At 37.9% G+C, this 20396-nt stretch overlaps 3 protein-coding genes across 6 annotated transcripts in view; 2 read left to right on the top strand and 1 right to left on the bottom strand.

The window, feature by feature from the left end:
* Window positions 1–6001, bottom strand: part of dcun1d3 (defective in cullin neddylation 1 domain containing 3) — a 10694-nt gene extending 4693 nt beyond the window's left edge. The window contains exons 1-4 of one of the 2 annotated variants that reach the window (XM_008436283.2): window positions 5610–6001; window positions 4008–4092; window positions 746–781; window positions 139–665 (exon numbers count right to left, since the gene is read on the bottom strand). In XM_008436283.2, the coding sequence (XP_008434505.1) occupies window positions 139–569 (431 nt within the window). In that variant the 5' untranslated portion in view covers window positions 570–665; window positions 746–781; window positions 4008–4092; window positions 5610–6001. The remainder of the gene's footprint in view (window positions 1–138; window positions 666–745; window positions 782–4007; window positions 4093–5609) is intronic. The other variant, XM_008436282.2, reaches the window with a different exon arrangement.
* Window positions 6002–7060: 1059 nt separating this feature from the next.
* On the top strand, window positions 7061–10516 carry lyrm1 (LYR motif containing 1). Its single transcript, XM_008436280.2, has 5 exons — window positions 7061–7096; window positions 8814–8962; window positions 9772–9832; window positions 10072–10103; window positions 10179–10516. Exons 2-5 carry the CDS (start codon window positions 8819–8821, stop codon window positions 10290–10292), a joined length of 351 nt encoding a protein of 116 aa, XP_008434502.1. The 5' UTR covers window positions 7061–7096; window positions 8814–8818; the 3' UTR covers window positions 10293–10516.
* Window positions 10517–14152: 3636 nt separating this feature from the next.
* gucy2cb (guanylate cyclase 2Cb) overlaps window positions 14153–20396 on the top strand; it is a 20140-nt gene continuing 13896 nt past the window's right edge. The window contains exons 1-5 of one of the 3 annotated variants that reach the window (XM_008436278.2): window positions 14153–14639; window positions 16507–16619; window positions 18211–18278; window positions 18382–18597; window positions 19483–19592. In XM_008436278.2, coding sequence (XP_008434500.1) covers window positions 14438–14639; window positions 16507–16619; window positions 18211–18278; window positions 18382–18597; window positions 19483–19592 — 709 coding nt within the window. In that variant the 5' untranslated portion in view covers window positions 14153–14437. The remainder of the gene's footprint in view (window positions 14640–16506; window positions 16620–18210; window positions 18279–18381; window positions 18598–19482; window positions 19593–20396) is intronic. The other 2 variants (XM_008436279.2, XM_008436277.2) reach the window with 2 other exon arrangements.

Below are 20396 nucleotides of genomic sequence, written 5' to 3'. Positions count from 1 at the left end.
GTTCCGGGTCTGAACGGGTCCGGGTCTGAAACTGTTCCGGGTCTGAAACGGTTCCGGGTCTGAAACGGTTCCGGGTCTGAAACGGTTCTGGGTCTGAATAGCTCAGGGAAACCCGCTATAACGACCTCGGCGCCGTACCGTGTAAACTTGCACATGGTGGCTGCCTGAAACTTCCAGGCCAGAACCAGAACCCGGAACTCGGCCGGGTCGACGCAGAGGTCGTTGCAGAACCGCTCCATGCCCTCCTCCAAGATGGCGTCCTCCAGCTCGTCCTTGTAGCGCGCGAACAGCTCGTCGATGTGCGCCATGCACAGCCCGTCGCCGTCCTCCCGGCTCGGCTCCCTCATGGCGGCGGAGATGACGGGCGTCTCCACGGTAACCTCTAAGGCCTTGGTGCCATTCAGCAGCTCGCTGGCGGATTTGCCAGAGGGGGCGCTGCAGTCGTCTTTGTGCACGCCGCCGCTGGCGCTGTCCACCCGCTTGTGGGACTTGGACGCGCTGTCCTTGTCTCCGCTCTTGCTGCCCAGAGACGACGTCGGGTTCTTACACTTGGTGACGCACTGGCCCATGTCTCTCGTCTCTGTCCTCCTCGCCGTCAGTCCCCGTCCGAACCGCCCACACACCTCTTCTCTAGCCGGGCGAGATGCCTCAACATACCCTCAGGCCTGAGAGACGAACAGGTGCATGCTGGGAATCTCTACAGTCAATGTTTTCATTCAATCAGAGTAAAAAACAACAGAACTACCTTTCCAAGATCTGCCAAAGCTTCAACCTAAAAACCCTGAAAGAGAAAAGGAGAAAAACGTCACTGTATGTAGGTCTGGACTTGGACTAGGCCATTCTAACCCTTTGATCTAAACTATCCTATTATTTAATTTCTCCTTGTGAGCAATAAAGTATTTTTTGAATCTCCCTGCCTGGATGTAAGTGTGGACAATAAATAAATAAATAATAATATATATCACAATAAACATGTGATCAATGTCTGATAGAACCGCACAGCATTCTGGGAGATGTAGTCACTGCTAGCTAAGCTAGGTGGTAGCATCAAGTCTCTCGCTCTTTGGTTGCCTAGCAACAACCTGCTGGGTAACTGTTGCAGAGGCAGATTGATGCTTCAAATTAAACCATCTCGGAGTGAAAACTGTGAATGAAACAGGAAACGTTGGGTTACATTTCAAATATTTCAAACAAAAAGCCTAAAAATTATCAACAGACGGAAATGAAACCATTATTTTTCTCAGTCTTACTGTCCAGAACCGGCTGGACGTTTAGAGATTCAACATGGAGGCCAAGCAGACCAGAGAGCGTCACCATAGCGACAAGAAGTTATTAATCTGTAATAGTGTTTCAACTGTATAAAAATAAGGGCGTAATAATGCAAATCTACCGTCTCAAAGAATAATAAACTTTAATTTTAACACTGGAACTGGAGGACATTTTAAATATCCAAAACAAAACGACACAAACTATAAGAAAATAAAAAAAAACATTTACTGAAGTTGATCATAACGTCTATGGAAACAAAGAAACTCTTCAGAAAAAATATCACCAGAATGGAAATTATTCAGATTATTTTAATTTATCGTGTTCAGAGTAAATTTCAAAGTTTGAAAAGTCAAAAATTTAGCTTGAAAAAATTTTTTTCTCCATAGAATTTCAGAAATTTATTCAAAAATTTCTGAGTTTTTTTTTTTTTTAAATATTGCGATATATTAAATGTGTAGTGATTTAACAAAAAACAACTGGATGTTAGACTTTCTTTGCATCGTCTGAGATCAAATCAGGAATAACTGCTCTTCTGTTTTTCCTCCCGAAGGAGGAGAATCCGCCACGTTTACGTCCCATAAAAATATTAATATAGAAACTAAAATCTCATCCTCACATGGGCTGTTAATCTGGTCGTCTCCTTGAAAGAATCGGCGGCTTTTAGTTGGATAATTTCTCTGGAATAAACCCAGAAATGTTAGAATCAGGCGTCTGATTCTCAGACTTCCAGCTGATTTCTCTACCCAGAAAACAATCAAATAAATGATGAGGATTTTTATGTGTGAAATCCAGATTTATGCGTCGGATCAGAACACGATGGCTTTGGGTAAACGGACAATACAACGTAAATAATCCCATCTGTGGGATTATTATGGGATTAAGTCACAACGTTCCCACGTTTTGGAGTGTTTTTCACCCGCAGCAGCGACCAGACACCGGTTCTGTTCACCTTCATCGTTTGGGTCGAGCTTCCTGGAGCCGTCGGCGTTTCGGCTCGCTCACCGAACAGATGATTCAGGTTTTCCTCTGCGGTTCTGGCCGCGTCCAGACAAACGCAGATAAAGCCTGGACTCATAAAACGCGTTCCAATCATTAATGTTGCAACACGATGCTGGGAGTTTCCTGCGTTCAGATGTGGGTTTGCATCCAGGCCGGATTAATCCTGCGGTTCCGCTGGTTGGACCCAATCCGTGATTCAGAGCCGATCCTGGGAAATATTCTGCAACGCGGCAATGAAGCAACAAGATTGCGCAACTTTGGTTGCAAAAGTTCATCCAGACGAAACTTTTTCATATTTCACCAGGCTGAAACCACAAACCTTTCCACTTTGGTCAGATTGGATGAAGGGTCAGAATTTATCGTTGATCATTAACTTCCTATGATAAGAACTTTATTGTCTCAATAAATTCATATTAAAGGGCCAGTATCATTTAAAATCGACTGTTTTGATCCATCATGTTTTAATGTTTTTCAAAATTCAAAAGCAAACCTGGAGCGTTGCCTCGAGGTTTAAGAAATCCTCTAATCTCCATGGCAACCATTCAGCTGTTAAACGCCTGGGTGGACCTAGCCCCGCCCCCCGAGGCGCAGCTCCTCCCCTCTCAGCTCCTTCAGACTAGCCAGCAGCAATTAGCAACCAGCTGCTGAGCTCATTATAGGAGCTGCTGGTAAAAACGTTTAAGGGTTAATAGAGGAGCCATGTTGGGACGACTTCCTGGAGGCGGAGCTTCAGGAAGAGCAGGAGATTTTAAAGAGACAGAGGCCCAAATTCAAGGAGTTAAATCAGGAAGTAAAATTTATTTTAAGTTATGTTTCATATATAAAGGATTTTTATAACAACTTAATGTAACAGTTACTTGACTGTGTTATAATATGACACTTTGTGCCTGTAAAACACCTAAAGCTGGACCTTTATGTTAAATTAAAAATAAACTGACAGTATTATCAGAAATGTTACTTTTACAATTTTCTCCATCAAAAATATCCGTAAATGTGAAAACATGATTTAATGCAGTCACTGTGTGCAGCTTGGCTGATATAAGTGACCCTTTGTTATGTTTAGTTCCAGTATTTGTGCCTGCAGTTACCTGAAGACGTAAAACACCTTTTCCATCTCAGCTTATTAGATTGACTGACGATAAATACATGAAAACTGGTGTTTTTGTGATTATTGTTTTTATTATTAAATTGGATACAATTTCAGATTTTTGTACTTAAAAATAAGCTATTAATGTTACAGGTTAATTTTCTAAGATACAGAAAATTATTTTTTGGGATGCACAGACATAAAAATGTATTAAAATATTGATATTTGATATGAATTTACCAATATTTACCAATATGCTGGCTCAGTCATATTTACCAATATTTACCAATATGCTGGCTCAGTCATATTTACCAATATTTTACTTTATTTATCATCGTGATAATTAATAGATTCCTTTATTACTAAAATAATTGATAACAGCAATCAGTTTGTTTACTTTTTCACTGAAAAAAAAAAAAGATGTGAAGTTTGAGGCTGGAAATCTGAATTTATTCTGGGATTAAAGGCAGAAAAGGAGAAATTTCCATTCAGTTGACTTCAGAAAGCTGGACGTTTTTCCTTAGCAGTAACAGAAGGGGATTCATGTAACGTGGAAATGATGATAAGCATTTATTCCTTGTAACTGTTGGGCTGTAATCACAGCCGGCGTGTTTCAGCTGAATGAGACGAAGATGATGATGATGATACTTACATAAAGTCTTTCAGACGGCATCGTCTTTCAGATCTGCTCCATCATTGCGACCTTGACATCAGCAACGCTGCAGAGACACATTATCCTGCCGTCACAAGCAGAACGGGACACCTCATCATTCCCAAACCTGCAGGGAATATTTCCCTCTGGATGCCATTTAGCCACAGCTCAACCTAAACCTCTCAAAAAAACACATTATTGCTGGTTTAAATCTGACTTACAGTGCGGTTTTCAGCGATTTTCTATGTCTCAAGTTTGAGGTTTCCTTCCCAACATCTTACACATTTCACAGCTCAAACACATGCTATTAATTACACATCAAGTTGCTGTTAGAGCTCAACTCCAGTCTGTTTTGGATTAGCAGTGGTTTGGTCCATTCCTGATACGCAGAGGCGGTCCAAGACCGAGTTACCAGGGGGCCCAGGACCCGAGTTTATAGCTCAATCAAACTTGCAGTTTTTAAAAATTACATTACAGTTTTTAAAAATACTTTTGTTTTCCCCCAATGGGCTTCTGTAGTTTAGGATGACCATCTAGTTTACAGTTTGAATCTAGTTAGACTTTGAATTTACGTCAACTCCCAGAAGGAATGAGTGAAATAAATGTTTGTTGTCAGTAATTTCTTTTGAAGAAAAGGAGAAAAATAAAACAAATCGGATTTGGTATGAAAGAAAATAAGACCTTATATTTAAGGTATATTGCTCAGCCTTTACAGCCAGAACAAAATAAATCAAAAGAATGGCATTTAATCACTTAATATTAAGTGAGACAGAGTCGCTAATGTGAGCTCTGATCAAGATGAAACTGTGGTTCTGTATCAATACAGCTGAAAAAGTGCAGCACCTTCATTTTTTCCATTGTTAAAGTAAAACTCAGACAGTAAAAAATGAAACTGGGACAAAAAGTAAATTAGAAATGTTTACAAATGTCATAAGAAATTTAATAATTTCTCCTCAGTAGAGGGGCGCTGGCTTCCCGATGGCCCCCTTCTAGAAACGCCTATGCGGATACATTTAAAGGTATCCAGGATAACCTGCAGTGATCAATGCAGCGGGCATGTAGAAACAAGTCAGCCTCAGTCCCAAACTGGGCAGCCTGGACGTCTGGAGGCCTACTTTTATCCACAACAAACCAGCACCATGCAACTCATCCAGACATCAGTTTAACCGGATTAGCTGGTCTGAAATCTGTCCGAGTCAAAGCACAGTTTCAATATCAACATTTAACATCTGCAATACTGATGTCAGCGGTTCACTTTCATCAGAAATCACCTTTAACGTCGTTTTAGGAAGTTAAGTTTGGTTTAAAAAGAAAACAGCCGAGCGAAACCGAGTGATTCCAACAGCAAAAACAGTCCCACATGAGATGTAAACAACGCTTTTAATCCGATGCAAAGGCGACACTCTTTGCTGTTACGAGCTAAATTAGTTACTACCCGCCGAGGAGCTGCTGATCAATAATCAATGATTGGTCAGGAGGACATTTAAACATCTCCATCTGAAGAGCCTGGCCCAGGCGGCGCCGCAGCTACAGCTTAGCTGCGGCTAAGCTAGCTCCTTAGCGGCTCACAGCACTGCAAATATCCGACAGAAAAAGACTCACCTTTCCGGAAAATTACGTGTCGAGTGGTTTCAATGCGCATCATTCCGAAAAAGAGGGTTTAAAAAAAGCAACAAAGAAGTTAAATAAGTTGGTCGAAACCCCGGAGTGGAGCAAAAACTCGTAGAGAGCTAGCTAACTAGCGGGGACAGCAGGCGAAAGAAAACTTTAACACCAAAGTTGGTTGTTTTTCTGTTTCAGGGAAAAAATACGCGGAAACGCCGAGAGTCGGAGTTTGTCTTCGAGTTCAGTGTGAGAGAAAAAGAAACTCGGAGTAACGCTGCCTATTTCTTTGTGCTTCCCCTTCTAGTCATTGAGCGCAGCTACATTAGAGACATTTTCCTGCATCACTTCCTGCCTCCCAGCAGCCAACAGCTGATCTCCATCCGAACAGGGCCGAGCACCCAGAATCTGGGGCCCGGGTCTCTCTGGCACCTTCCTGGGTTATAATAGTTAGAGGTTTTCCATTATAGTTGAGTTTAATTTAGTTGTGACGTTTTGTCAGATAGTTTTAATTGGTTTTGTAGAGTGTGTTTGCTAAATTTGATTAAATATTGTTTAGTCTTTAAGATTAGTTTTCATTAGTTGTAGTAGTAGTTTTAGTTTTTTCATACTTTGGTTCATTTTTAGGTGCAGAATGCTAAAACGTCAAAGTATTGTGCATATGTATACATTGATTATTATTGAACAACCAACTGACTCTGGTAAGCTTCCTCTTTAGCAAGCTAAATATTTGTGTCTAAACTAATTATTTAGTTTGGAGATAAATATTTAGTTAGAAAAATAAAGATTTATTTGAGAACTAAATATTTAATTTAAAACTAAATATCTATCTTAGTTTTAGTTTTACGTTAAATCATTTATTTATTTATATTAATACATATCTTTTATTGGAAATACTCATAGAGATTAAAACTTCTTTTCCGAGGCTGAGAGACGGACATGTCTCTTCAATATACAGGGTGCAGATATGATCACAATAATTATAGTTAATCATAAAACACAAAAACCTGAGATTTTTCAAGTGCTGAGCTGAAGAGTCATAAACAAACCTCCATAATCCATCAGATGGAGAATGAATGAAGTAATCAGATGTGCTTTGATTTGGAGTGAGAAACACTTTTTGTTTCAATAAAAAAACTCAATTTAAGTCTCAGCTTAGAGAACAGTTTGTCAACATCTCATATCAGCATAACTCAGTATTTGTTTCGTCTGAAAACTTCAATTTCAGTCCTTATTAGACTCATATTTTGGTCTGTTTTGTTCCCTTTCTGTTGTAATATCCTAATATTAATGTTTTGTTTTCATCATAATCGGTAGAAACAAAGGCCTGAAAACATCTGTCTGTGTGGAATTAATCTTTAGTTTCACTCAGGGATGGAGGTACTGGAATAAATGAACTTTTTAGTGACAGGATGCGAATTCAGAGCAGTGTTGCTTTAAGACTACGTCATCAGCCGGCGACTATGTCACATCTTTAAAAACAAGAGGTAAGGTCGCGTTTTACGCTTTAAATAATAATAAATTATGTCATTTAAAAATAAACTATGACTCCTTAACATCACTGTTAGCATCTTAGCTCAGGTCTGTTGTTTGAGATGTTGTTATTTTTCTAAAATATATTTTTAGGAGCGAAGTTTGGATGAATTGGTTCATTCCGGAGAAGCGAACAGGATCCAGATTTGCGACTGGATCATTTTAGGGTGTTTTACAATCCTCCTAAGAGATCTTCAGCGCTTATCCAACAGTTTAATGGAATAAGTGATGAACAAGAACATTTTATGTCGACTAGATTTCCTTCTGGAGCCGTAACTGAGTTATAAACACCAGCCAAGTAAAGTAGCAATGAAAATATCAGTTCTTATTCATATTCCGCTCAAAAATACTTCGTTTATACCACAAGGAAATTAAATGTTGTAACTCGTATTATTCAAGGTTCTTCACAGAATTGTTGTAGATGCAGATTGCTGTGAGCTACACGGTTCTCCTGTAGAGGTCTGTGTTGCAGCAGCTCTGATGAAGCTTCTGACTGAAGGCTGTTGTTGTAAAGCAGTCTGATGAAGACGAGGCTCAGGGTTGGCCGTCATTTTCTCCATTACAGGAAAAGAAAATCAACAAATCTGTTCAGAGGGAAAACATATGACTCATTTTTGCAGTTTAAAATTCATTTGTAAAGTTAATAAAATTCCACAAATGCCAACTATTTTTGCAGATATTACATCATAAAATCTTTTATTCTCACTTATGTTGTCAGACAATTTCTCTTTAAAGAACTTCAAGATTCTACAGACAGTAATCAGAACAAAATTTGTTGTTAATTACATGTAATTCATAATTTATGTAAGGAAATTACCTTGTTCAAGTAGAAGCTAGTTTTTTTCACCTTTAAGAAATAACAGTGCTTGAAAAACGTATTTTGGGTTTATTGTAGTTTCTTATTAAACATTGTTTGATCAAAGGCGTTTAAGTGTGAAAATAAGGACGTTTGTAAGGGTCAAATAATTTACATAATGCTGCATTTAAATGTTTGTTTTCTGTCACATTTATATTTAAACATAACCTGCAAAGACAGACGTGTTAAATAATGAACAGCTAAACAAATGAAAAGCTCAGATTTAAAATTTTTGATCCGACATCAGACATGTTTCAGGTATTTTCTAATACGTGGAGTGAGACCGTTTTTAGATATCTTGTTTTTGAAATCTAGCAGACTTTAACTTTCCAGTATAAAGGTCAATAAATATATAAATAACTGAATTAAACCGTCAGTTAAAGCTGCAGAATGAAACTTTTATAAAACATGGTTTTTACATATTTGTTTAAACTGTTTGGACACAGATAATCTGTGAAAAGTTCAATCTCTTCCACTTCCTCCACCATCTGAAGAAATGCACCAGAAACAACCAATGAGAGCCATAAGGAGGAGGGGCTTAGTGCTGTCTATCATCCGTGTGAACTCGCTGCTGAATGTGCAAATGGTGGAGAAATGACTTAATATACAGGAAAACTGTTTACCTGCCATCATTGGTGGCTATGCTAATTAGTCTTAGCATTCACTTTGTTATAGTGAGGCGGGTCTTGACAGGACTAAGACCCGCCTCCTGGCCCTGATTGGTTGTTTGTAATCAGGGCCAGGAACCAAACAGATTATCTGTCTGGTCCCGTGTTTAAGACGGTTCTGCTGACTTCCTGGCTGCTTTCCTCAGGTCCAGATGGCGCTGTCCACTCGCTCCACCGTGTTATCTCTCTACATCCGGGTGTTTCGGATCGCCCAGACCGGCGCCGTGAGCGACTCGGCGGCGGAGAGGCGGTACATCGAGCAGGAGGCCCGGTCTCTGTTCAGGCAGAACCAGCAGGTGGGAGCAGCAGCTGCTGGGTTTACGTTATATTTTTATTTCATTATGACTTTTTGTTTAATTCAGTTTGAATTCGTTTTTAGAATGTTTGCTAGTTTTTATTAGCTATTATTTGTTAAATATTTAGCTTTAGGCCCATTGATTTTGTATACATTTTGTTGAACAGACTGACTCTGGTGTTGCCTCCAAACGTTTTGTGGACTAAAATAAAACTATAGTTAGTTTACTGACGATGTGAACTGCTTGTGTGGGGAAAATATTAGTTACACATCACTTTGAAAGGTGATAAACACAAAAACAAAAGATGTTATTTCCATCATTTCAGTTAATTTTATAAATATGTGATATAGTTCCAGTTATAGTTTTTTATTTATTTATTTCACCTAACAAAAATGTTTTCTCAATTTCACTTTTCAATATTTTGTTAGTTTTAGTTAATTATGATTACTAACGAATCATGAAATAAACATTTCATATCATTCAGCCCATGTCAAAAATTATTGATTAGTTGTTTTTTTTTAAATAATTGAAATACTGCCAAACTGGCTTTGTGTCATTTCCTCTTTAATCCAGTTTTCTCCACATGTTGTTTATTTTTTAGCAGTTATGAGGCAAAGTGGGGAAACCAGCAGATTGTTGCTAGGCAACCAGAGAGTCAGTTGAATCCACCAACCTGGAATATTATGGAATATTTTGGAAGATTCTCTCAGATGTATTCAGTGTTGATATTGATCGCCGCCTGTCCTGATACATGATATTATTGATTTATTGTCCAGCTGATCCTTTCTAACCTTTCTTGCTGCTTTCAGCTCACAGATCCAGAATCCATCAGGAGATGCATAGAGGAATGTGAAGCGAGGATAGAAATAGGTGAGGATGGATTCAGTCAGGACTTCTGCTCATTTCAAACAGAGCAGAAACAAAGTGAAGGAGGTTTTTACCACATTTTAAACGTCTAAATTAAACAAAACGACAGAAAATGAATTGTGAAGTCTCAGGAAACACATTTATTTTTTATCGTCCAGCTTCATGCAATTAATTGCTTATTTGCTTTTTGCGACAGGCCTGATTTCATAATGAAACGTTAATATCGGTCTCTTTCTGTTCAGGTCTGCATTACAGGAATCCGTACCCCAGAGCGGTGAGTAAGCGCCCCCTAGTGGCCGGGTTGTGAATGCGTCAGGAATGCGGTGTGACGGCCCGGTTCTGCCCGCAGGCCTACCTGCCTCCTCTGGGTCTGGCCACGCAGCGGGGCAGGCGGCTGCGCGCTCAGCAGCGCCTCCGGAAGCAGGCCAAACCCGTCTACCTGCAGTCCCACGACGACACCTGAAGGCGCCCATCCCCGGTTACCATGGTTACCTCAGAGAGGAAGCCGGAGTCCGCATCAGGGGCCGAGCTTCTGCAAGCGGGTACTGATCCGAGATCGGACGTCGTTCAGGAGAAAAAACTTTTTACGTTTTAGTCAAAGTGTTGAGAAAGTCCAAATACTGTTTCATGTTTTATTCATCATCATGTTTACCGTCATTTAATGAATAAAATGTCTGAATGTTTCAATCTGTCGCTTCAGCTGATAATTAAAATGTCACAGTTTCAGCATCTTGGAACCCAGAACTCTTCAACATGAGGTTGGCATGAGATTTCTGATTGATCCCTGATTCATTTCTGATTCACCTGAGCTGAACGGGTTAGGATTGGTCTACGGCCTACACAAAACATCTTAATTACACTTTCTGTAGAAAATAATTCTTGGATAATAACATTTTCTTTCAGAATGAGTTGTTTTAGGGCTCTGTCACTTTAAATCCAAATAAGCTGCTGCTGCCCAACTCAATGTTTACACTGTGAAAATGGCTGCAAACAGATGTGCAATTATACAACGGTATGTGTTTGAAAAGCAGAAGTGGAGCCTCCTGCACAGCCAACCAGAATGCAGCAAGTGGTTTCTGGATGCTGAGTCAACAACAAAACTTGTCTTTTCCAGCAGCCGTTGTACAGCGAATACAGCGGGAAAACCAGCTGACCAAATGGGCTGGAACTCTGCTGGGGTTGCTAGGTAACAGGGAGAACTGCTGGGGTTGCTAGGTAACGGGGAGAACTCTGCTGGCGTTGCTAGGTAACAGGCAGAACTCTGCTGGGGTTGCTAGGTAACGGGGAGAACTCTGCTGGGGTTGCTAGGTAACAGGGAGAACTGCTGGGGTTGCTAGGTAACGGGGAGTCCCTCCTGCTTTGTGACGTTACTTTCCAGATTGTTTTTTTTTAGCTGCTCATGGTCTTTAATTTAAAGTTATGTCTTTGAATTCACATCAACATAAATCACACATGAAAACAATTTATAAAATTGTTAGAAATTCACACATCAACGAGCAAAAATCTGTTAAAAATTGCATTTTATGCGCAATAGCAGTTTGTTCATATTAACATTATTAGGCTGTGACTTTTATTTTCAAACTTCTGCTTGAAATAAAAACTCGCTCCCTCTCAGGAAAATGACACGGTTCCTCAGCACACAGGAAGTGATGCGTCTGCTGCAGCGTGACTCTGTTTCCACGCAGCTGACAGATGTTTTAACTGCTTCCCATCCTGATCCGATAAACCAGAAGCTGCTGAAGCAACAGATCTGCTCACCTCAAACCTTCAGCGTCAAACAGGAGGAAAAGCAGCAGCTGCTTTTATCATGTAGAGGTGAAACGTCTGCTGCTGCTTTTTCATCACTAAATGAAAAATGAACAGAAAAGAAAGATAAAATATTGGTCTGCAGTCTGAGCCTCTTTAAACCTGTAGCTAAAAAAATACATAAAAACAACTGAGAAAGTTTTAAATATTTTAATACATTCACATCTTATGGGTTTTTCTAGTTTTTTCATGGGCAACTGCATGTTTTTTGTTTTTTAAATACATATTTATATCAACACCCTGCAGAAGAAAATGTATTCACCATCTTTTTGCTTTCAAGTTTTAATTTAAATAAAATAAAATCGTGGTTCTTCAAATATAACAACACATTTTCCAAAGTAAACATTTGTCTGAAATGAAAGCTGCTTTTCTTCAAAACGTCATGTAGCGTTTCCAGCTGTAAATGATTTTTATTTTGGTTTTATTGAAGGTAAAAACTTTGACAGATTTCTGGTTTATTACTTTAAACCATAAATCTGCCACTTTTTTCTCCTAAATTACACGTTAAACGTCTGAATCATGCGGAATGAATGCACAATAATGTTTACGGTCAGATACGGATCCATTTATGGTAAAGATGACGTCACTGTGACCCTTTCAGTATTTTATTTGCTGCTATGCTGCAAGCTGCCGCATGGGGGAGCCATTTCACCGGAATCAGAAAAAGAAGAACCAGGACGGAACCAGAACAGTTTACGTGACGTAAATAGATCCGCTTTAAATGTTTCCCGTCAAACTCCTCATTGAAACTTAATACGGTCATCATCTGACCTTTGACCCCATTAAAGCCTCATGTCACTTACAACAAGACATTTCTCTTATAAGTGATAATCTCTACTACTTTGTTCTAATCAATATCATAAACTTAAAACTGGCTCGTCCTGCTAAAATGATTCTTGTGATTCATTTTGTCTTATTTCAAGCGATCTAAGGTAATTGCAGTAAAAATTGGACCAGGAATAATTTTTATCAGTGTAAAACCGTCTGCGGTTCCCTTTGTTTCTGCTAAGATCTGAAACTTTGAATAACTGAAAGATAAATAATAATTTTATTACGGCAGACGCAGCCAGGCTGTTCCTGTTTTGTTATCTCTGTGCCGAGTTCAGATCAATCTGCTCTGCTCCTAATAAACACTCTAACATTTTTATTTTAGTATTTAAGACCTTCTGCATAAATCCAGCCATAAATTCCCGCTAACTACGTCAGAGGAATAATTTTTTAAATAAAACAATAAACCGTTAATAAATTCACTGACTGCATCCATGTTTTAAATCAACACCTTTAAATGACTTGCTTTTTGTAATTGCTCATTTGTAGCATTATTAATCATTTCTTGTAATTTGCTGTAAATTATATGCTTCTCCATGTGTGTCAGTTATTTTTCTTAATTTTGTTTTTACCAATAAAAGGTAAATACAGAAGAAAATTATGTTTTTTAAAAAGTATTCATGCTTATTAATATTTATTGTCCTTTATTCAAAATCAATTCAACTAAAACAAACTTTATTGATCCCAAAGGGAAATTAAATGTTGTTGTAACTCATATTAATTCACATTTTTCAGAGTTATTGTAGATAATGGCGGCTGTTAAAAGAAGAGCTCCTGTAGCAGTCCATGTTGCAGTGACTGCGAAGGTCCCTCTGACTGAAGACACTCTAATGAAGAGGATGGTCAGAGTTCTCCATCGTTATTATGAGATAATATCAATTAAATTAAAATAATTTATTTCATTATTCAAAATAAATAAATAAATAAAACAACAAAATACAGAAAACCTTACCAGGTATTTTAGCCTAATTTCTAGTGCTGATATTTTTATACACTTAAAATAAGTAACTTTTCAGGAACATGTAGAAGCTTGTTTTAAGTAAATAATTCTTTAATATTGATAAAAAAAATAAATCCACTGCAGATTATTTCACTGATAAAATTGGAAACTTTTCTTGTTATCAGTGAATTTATACCAGTGGAACCAGAACTTTATCAATATTTAGGAATTATTCAAATAAACTCATTCATCTTGCTGAAAAGTTACTTATAAGTTAGTTTTCTCTTTTTTTAATTTCAATAACATATTTGCAGTAAAAAATAGACCAAAAATACTTTGTAAGATTTTGTGTTTTTGCAGTGAAAATGAATTATAAAGTCTCTGTAAACAAAACTGTAAATGGAAATTATAAGACCGTTTTCACTGATGCCATTAATTAACCCACCTGCTTAGTTTGGGTTTTGATGACTTTGATGTTTTTAATGTTTTTATCTTTGCTTTTTATCTATTTATTAATTTCTTTTTATGTCTCTTTCTCACTGTTTACGTCTTAATGATTAAACGACGTTTAACTAAAAGGGGAGCGAATTTTAATGTTTATATCTTTTTTAATCTTTTTTTTTAAATCTCTTTCTCACTGTTTATTCACTGTCACATGCTGTTTTTATTTTAATTATGTAAAGCACTTTGCCTTTCTGCTGAAATGTGCTATACAAATAAAAATTGATTGATTAATTAATTGATTTATGGTTGATTGTTTCTGCAGCTCTGGTTAAATCCACCATATCTGCTGCTTGTCTTTCAGACTTTGCACAACAACCCGGTGAAGTCTCCAAGCCCTGCCTCTGCGAAAGGTTGAACATTAACGCGGCGCCGAGGAGAGAGCAGCTCAGAGCCACGGAGGAAGTTCGGATCCGACACCCGGACAGAATCACCTGGATTTGGGTCATCGGGATTCTCCGTTTTCAGATAAATTCACCTTTAACCTCTCCGGGGAGCATGGCGTGTTTCTGACCGAGCCGCCGGAGGGGAAGATGCGGCGGTGCGGCTGGTGGCTGCTGCTCTGCGCCTTCTGGGTTGGCGCTGCCCGCGGTCGAGGCAACGGCCAATGTATGGACGGGGTCACCATCAACGTGCTGCTGCTGGAGGACGAGGAGTCTCCCTGGAGCCTGAAGTACGTGGAGAGGAAAATCCTGGAAGCCATAGAGAAAGACACAGAAATCAACGCCGCAGAAGGTGAACGAGATTGAATTACTGCGATAAGATAATCAGCTTTACTGCTCTGTTTGTTCATCTCTCCAGCAGGAAAACAGAAAAGTTTTCACCAAACTGTGTAAATCAAGCAGAGCCAATTCATCAGGAACACAGATAAGACAGAAAGTGGCTGGTGCAATAAATTATTAGATAGCAGCCATTATGCTGAGTACTTTATGTTTTCAGTAAGCAGGTCAGTTCATGTGCAAGGTTAAAGCAAACTGATTTGGGCCTCCATACCAGCAGGGGGCGTCCAAGACCCTCAGCAGTCATGAAAAGTTGGTTTGTAAAAGTTTTATTAGGGAGTTAATATCATCTAAAATACATACAATGATTCTGTTTGATCGTTTTTATTCCCCGCTGTCAGTAATAACTCTGAAAACTACAAATAAATGTTAAAAACCTTTTTAAGAATGATAGAAATACAACACTGCTGCGGATCATGAAAGATGTTAAAATATTTTTATTTGTGTTTTTGTACATTCATTTTAATAATCTGAAATGCAGAAACAGACAAAGTAGATATTAGCTTAGCGATCGTAGCGTGAAGGTGCCTGTTCTGCTCAGGGCCCTGAATAAGGTGGGAGCGGCCCTGCTACACGAGAAATACGTTAAAATAAAGCAGAGATCTGGAAATGAACTCTCCTCAGGCTTGGTGAAGAAGTCTGAGAGTTGTATAAATATTTACAAACATCTTCTGAAGAGAAAAAGGTTTTAATCCAAATCCAAACTAATAATAATTATGATTCAAACTAAGCATGAAAATCTCTGACAAAAGCATCAAAGTAATTAAAATAGGATCAGAAAACAAATCCAGACCCAGAATAAAAACTTTCTGATTAAACAAATAAACCAGAAATATAAAAATAAACTCACTGGGAGAGTTTCAGGTTAAAACTGAAAGAATGGCAGATAAATATTAATTATTTATCCTGTAAGTATTTTATAGTGTATTTGTGGTTTCACAATCCATTTAGTTTTTCTTGTTTGTGTTTTTTTTTATAAACTCTCAGACTTTCTTGATCTGCTTGTAAAAAATATTGTTTCTGTTTTATTTCAGTCAAAATTAGATTTTTTTTGGATAAAATCAGACCTGAAGGGTTTATATCTATTATGTAGGAATTTTATCAGACAGGTCAACTCAATTTAACTCAGAATTTTTTTAAATTGTTTCATTTCTTTAAACAGGTGAAATCTGAAAAGTGTGGAGTATTTTATAAAACCATGTTTTGATCCGACTGTCAGCCAGCTTTCAACATCTAGAGTAAACTTCTGTTATCAATAGTTTGAGCAGATTCTCAGTTGGATTTTGGTCTGGACTTTGACTAGGACATTCTAACACTTGAATCAGCTGTGATCTAAACCATCCCATAATATTTCTAGCTGCCCGTCGTCCCACAGCATGATGCTGCCAGTTCTCTGCACCAGAACATCTGGACTCTGTTTACGGGTCAGGATTATTTTTAGAGGCGTGGAAGTAAAGAGGGATGAAAACATGTAAAAAAGTTTTTATTTTCAAGGGTCTTGAAAAAACAAATGTTTCACAAATGTATCAGGAAGAATCGGCTTTTTGTTGCTTCTTTAAAAAAAATGTTTATTTAAAAAAGTCCAGGTTTATTTTTTTTCTAATTTTTCTTTTTAAAAAGTTTTTGTTTTCTTCTTTTCTTTTGAAAAAGTTTAGAGTTGTAGTTTTTTATCTTTTCTGTGTTTTAGTTTTTATTTTTTAAACCACAAACCAAAGGTTTGGGGATGTAACATAAGAAAATGTGTAAAAGTTGAAGAAATCCTCGTTCAGAGAGGATTTAAACGACTAACCTGTTGTGTCTGTTCCAACATGGCCGCCGCGAAGCGTTTGGATTTAATCTGACAGCGAACTTTGAAGGATTCAACACGACCATCTACCGGCAGGGCGGCTGCTACAGCAGCCCCTGTGAGGCGGTGGAGACGCTGCGAACCCTCACGGTCAGGCCCCTGCACTCATTTACACTGTAAAAAAACAACTACTCTCATGCCAAAATGGCAGATGTTAAGAAGTTAACGCCACAAAAATATTAAAAATAATAATTTGCAGTGATTGAAATCAGAGCTGAATTACATTAATAATCTGTTAAGGTTAGAAAATTTAAGTGTTAGTTTTGCTTTGAATCGTGTAAAAAGTAAAGCATAAAGTGACTTACGTCAAAAACAACCGACATAAAGTTTCGTTTTTCCAGAATCTGAATGTTTTATTTACAGAATAGTTTTATAACTATCACAATATTTTCTATTTTTTATCACTTTTTTTAGTTTAAGCAAATAAATCTGATTTATCTGGTTTTCTATGCATTAAACAAAACATTTTTGTTCTCCACTTTACAGTACTTTTCTACTCTGATTTTACAGTTTTTATGTAAATCCCACATACATTTTTGATTTGGAGCATTTTTATTGTTTATTTTCTGTATTTTCTAAAGTTATAAACCATTAGATATCCTCCAAAAAGGTTGAGAAGTTTCTTATGGAGCAAGGACAATGTGACACATCATATGACTCATTATTCTCCAAAGCATTTTATTAATAATTGATAGATTCATGCAGTGTAGTTAGAGAAATCAACTCGATCACCAGGAAGTCGGATCTGTGACCCAGAAAGTCAACAAGTCGGATCCGACTGAGGAAAACAACCAGATGAAATTCCCCTTCATTAAATCTGAGCTCATCTGTTTCTAAACATGATTCTTTCAGTTTATTCCTTAATTTTAACATAATGAATCCTGAGAAATTCACTGGTTTTTAGCTTTTATTGCTAATATTATTTAACATTATGCTGTTTCTAAAGTTTCACAGTCGAAAAACAACAGCAATAATTTGGGTCATTTATAAAAGTCAAAGTTTCAAGCTAAGAATTTAATTAGCACACTGAATGTTTAGCTTACCAACTAAACATTTAGTTGAAAAACTAAATGTTTAATTAGCTCAAAGATAAATATTAAGTAGATAATATTAAAGTAGGAAGGTAAGTATTTGGTTTACCATCTAAATAACTATTTATCTGATTTATTAAGTTCATCAGAACAAATGTTTCTGCATGATAAATAGCCCAGAAGATGATATCGTTGCTTTGAGATCATTTTCAAGGAATATAATTTTAATTCACATTCTCAAACACCAATAAACTTTAAACTCTAATGAACATTTAACACTGGAACTGGGAACGTTTTAAAAATCCACAATGAGCAAACAAAATATCAGAAACAACAAATTAAATGAGCTACGACATCTCAGTAAACAAAAAAGGGCCAGTTGAGACCAAAACAGACTGAAGATTTTTATCATCCAGTCTTTGGTAGAAAGAGAAAAACAATTGCAACTGGCCTGTGTAAGCTAATTACAAATGTAATGATAGTGAAGAAGAATCTGATGTTGACATGTTAGCATGCGGGGCCCAAATGAAAATCTGCTTCAGGCCCCATAAAGGCTTCGTCCGGCCCTGCTGAGCCTCGTCTATGCTGAAACCCAGAACCGCAGATGAAACTAAGAGTCCAACCCAACAGCTGTCTGTTCTCTCCGGCAGACCACAAATCAACTGGGCTGCGCTGTCCTCGGACCGACCTGCACCATAGCAACGTTCCCGCTAGTGGAGTGAGTTACGTCATTGGTGTGAAACAGCCAATCACAGCTCACTCCTGAGAGGTTTGGTTTCAAGCCTCCCTGCCTGGTTTCTGTGTGTTTTTTCTCCCGCCAGCGCAGAGAAAGGTTTTGGGCTGAGCACGCCCATCATCTCGGCGGGAAGCTTCGGCCCGTCCTGTGACTTCGCCCTCAACCTGCAGCGGGTTCTGCCTCCGGCCCGGAAGATCTCCCACTTCTTCAGCGCCTTTTGGCAGGAAGACAACCCACTGAAGCCCGTGTGGAAGACGGCCTACATCTACAAAAAACCCAACAACACGGAGGACTGCTTTTGGTCAGTGGCACCTCAACTCATCCGCTCATGATGATACACTGTAAAAACAACCCAGTTCGGGTTATTTTACCAACAAGGCCCTGAGTCAAAAGTGGACCCATCCGGGTTTTGGTTAACAGAACAGAACATGGCGGGTTTGACCCGGTGTGGATAGAGACTTATCACAATATGTCGGCCAATATCAGGAATGATTAATTCGGTTTTTTATTTTATTTTAAATACCTGAAATGCTGCCAAACTGAAGCTGTGGTATTTCCTGTTTTATCTCCATGTTATTTTTAAGCGTTAAACTGCTGGTGTGGAAGTTACTCAGCTGGTTGTTGCTAGGCAACCAAAGAGTGAGTGAGTTGCTAGGCAACCAAAGCGAGAGCTAGTTGATTCCACCAACCTTCAAAACTCCATTTGTTGAATATACATGTGTTCATACGCATAGATATTATTTCACGTATTATCTGATGATATTGATCATGTGTCTGCTGTGATACATTTTATTGATTTATAATAGAGTCAAGTTTATTTGTGTAAAACATTTCAGCAGCAATGCAGTTCAAAGCGCTTTAAACCATAAAACATTTTCAGAGCAGTAATTAATCCAAAACTGTACAAAATGTTTAGACATTTTGTATTTAAAATAAAAACATGTTTGTCTGTAAATCTGTGTTATTGCATTATTTAAATGTTTTTTCTTAAATGTATTGAATTATTGGTTTATTTGCATCTTTTAATGTATTTCTAAAAATCTGTGGAATGTCAGTTTCTGACCCGATTAATCGATTGTTAGTTATTGAAGTGCCAGCAGCAACCAATTAGCACTTCTGTTGCTGACTTCACCTTCACTACACTGTAAAATGTGTCTGTTAATTTAATTGTGAATTGTTTTTTCAGGTATATCAACGCGCTGGAAGCCGACGGCATCAAAAATGTTTCGGAGACGGTTCTGCGCGGACCAAAGGAAGTGGAAGCCGTTCTCTCACAGACTAACAGGACGAGCAACCGTAAGTTGATCAATGGCTGCCAGTCCACAAAGCCAGACTCAAGAGTTATGGGTATGACAGGAAGTATTTGGGAAAAATAGAAGATTGCACATAATTTGTCTTAATAGCCGTTCCCAACTCAGTAAGAGAGAGCTCTGCCTGTAACCTGGAGCCAGGTTGCAGCCAAATCGCCTGATGATGCGTATTTGACGCAGTCAATTTAATCAATTAATTATATTTTTGGCTTTTTAATAATGTAATATTTGGAAACTTTTTTTTTTCACCAGTGCTCTCGTTGTGATAACTGATTGCTTGTTTGCAGTTACATCTGCAAACAACCAATCAGGAGAAGGCGGAAGAGCAAAATTTTTCAGATTTTCTTATACAACATATTGGAACAAATATTTAAAAAACATATTTTTTATAAAAGTTATGTAAAGCAGCTTTAATACCAAACCTCAATATGTACCAAACATGATTTTTGTGTAATTATGCCCAACTAAAATATATTTAACGTCATATTTAAATGTGTTATGTGTGTTACATCCAAATGATCATTTTATATGTGAGGTAGTGTCTGCTTCATAGCAGAAACGCACTTTAAATAACATTTTTATGTAATTGTAAGTAATACAGTAAATACAGAGACTTGTGATTGGTGTTTCAGCTCCTGTTTACACATGAAAGCATCGTTTCACACTGTAAAACAGACCTTTAGCTTTAACTCCGGTTTATGGGTTGAATTGGGAAGTGAAATATAAATGTCTCCGCTGCTTCATGTCTGACTGTTGGGTTTTTACGTCTGACTGGTTTTTACGTCTGACT

Source organism: Poecilia reticulata, linkage group LG19 (genome assembly GCF_000633615.1).
Source record: "Poecilia reticulata strain Guanapo linkage group LG19, Guppy_female_1.0+MT, whole genome shotgun sequence".
NCBI lineage: Eukaryota > Metazoa > Chordata > Actinopteri > Cyprinodontiformes > Poeciliidae > Poecilia > Poecilia reticulata.
Note: the sequence above shows the minus strand (reverse complement) of the source record. Positions and strands in the feature narration are given on the sequence as shown.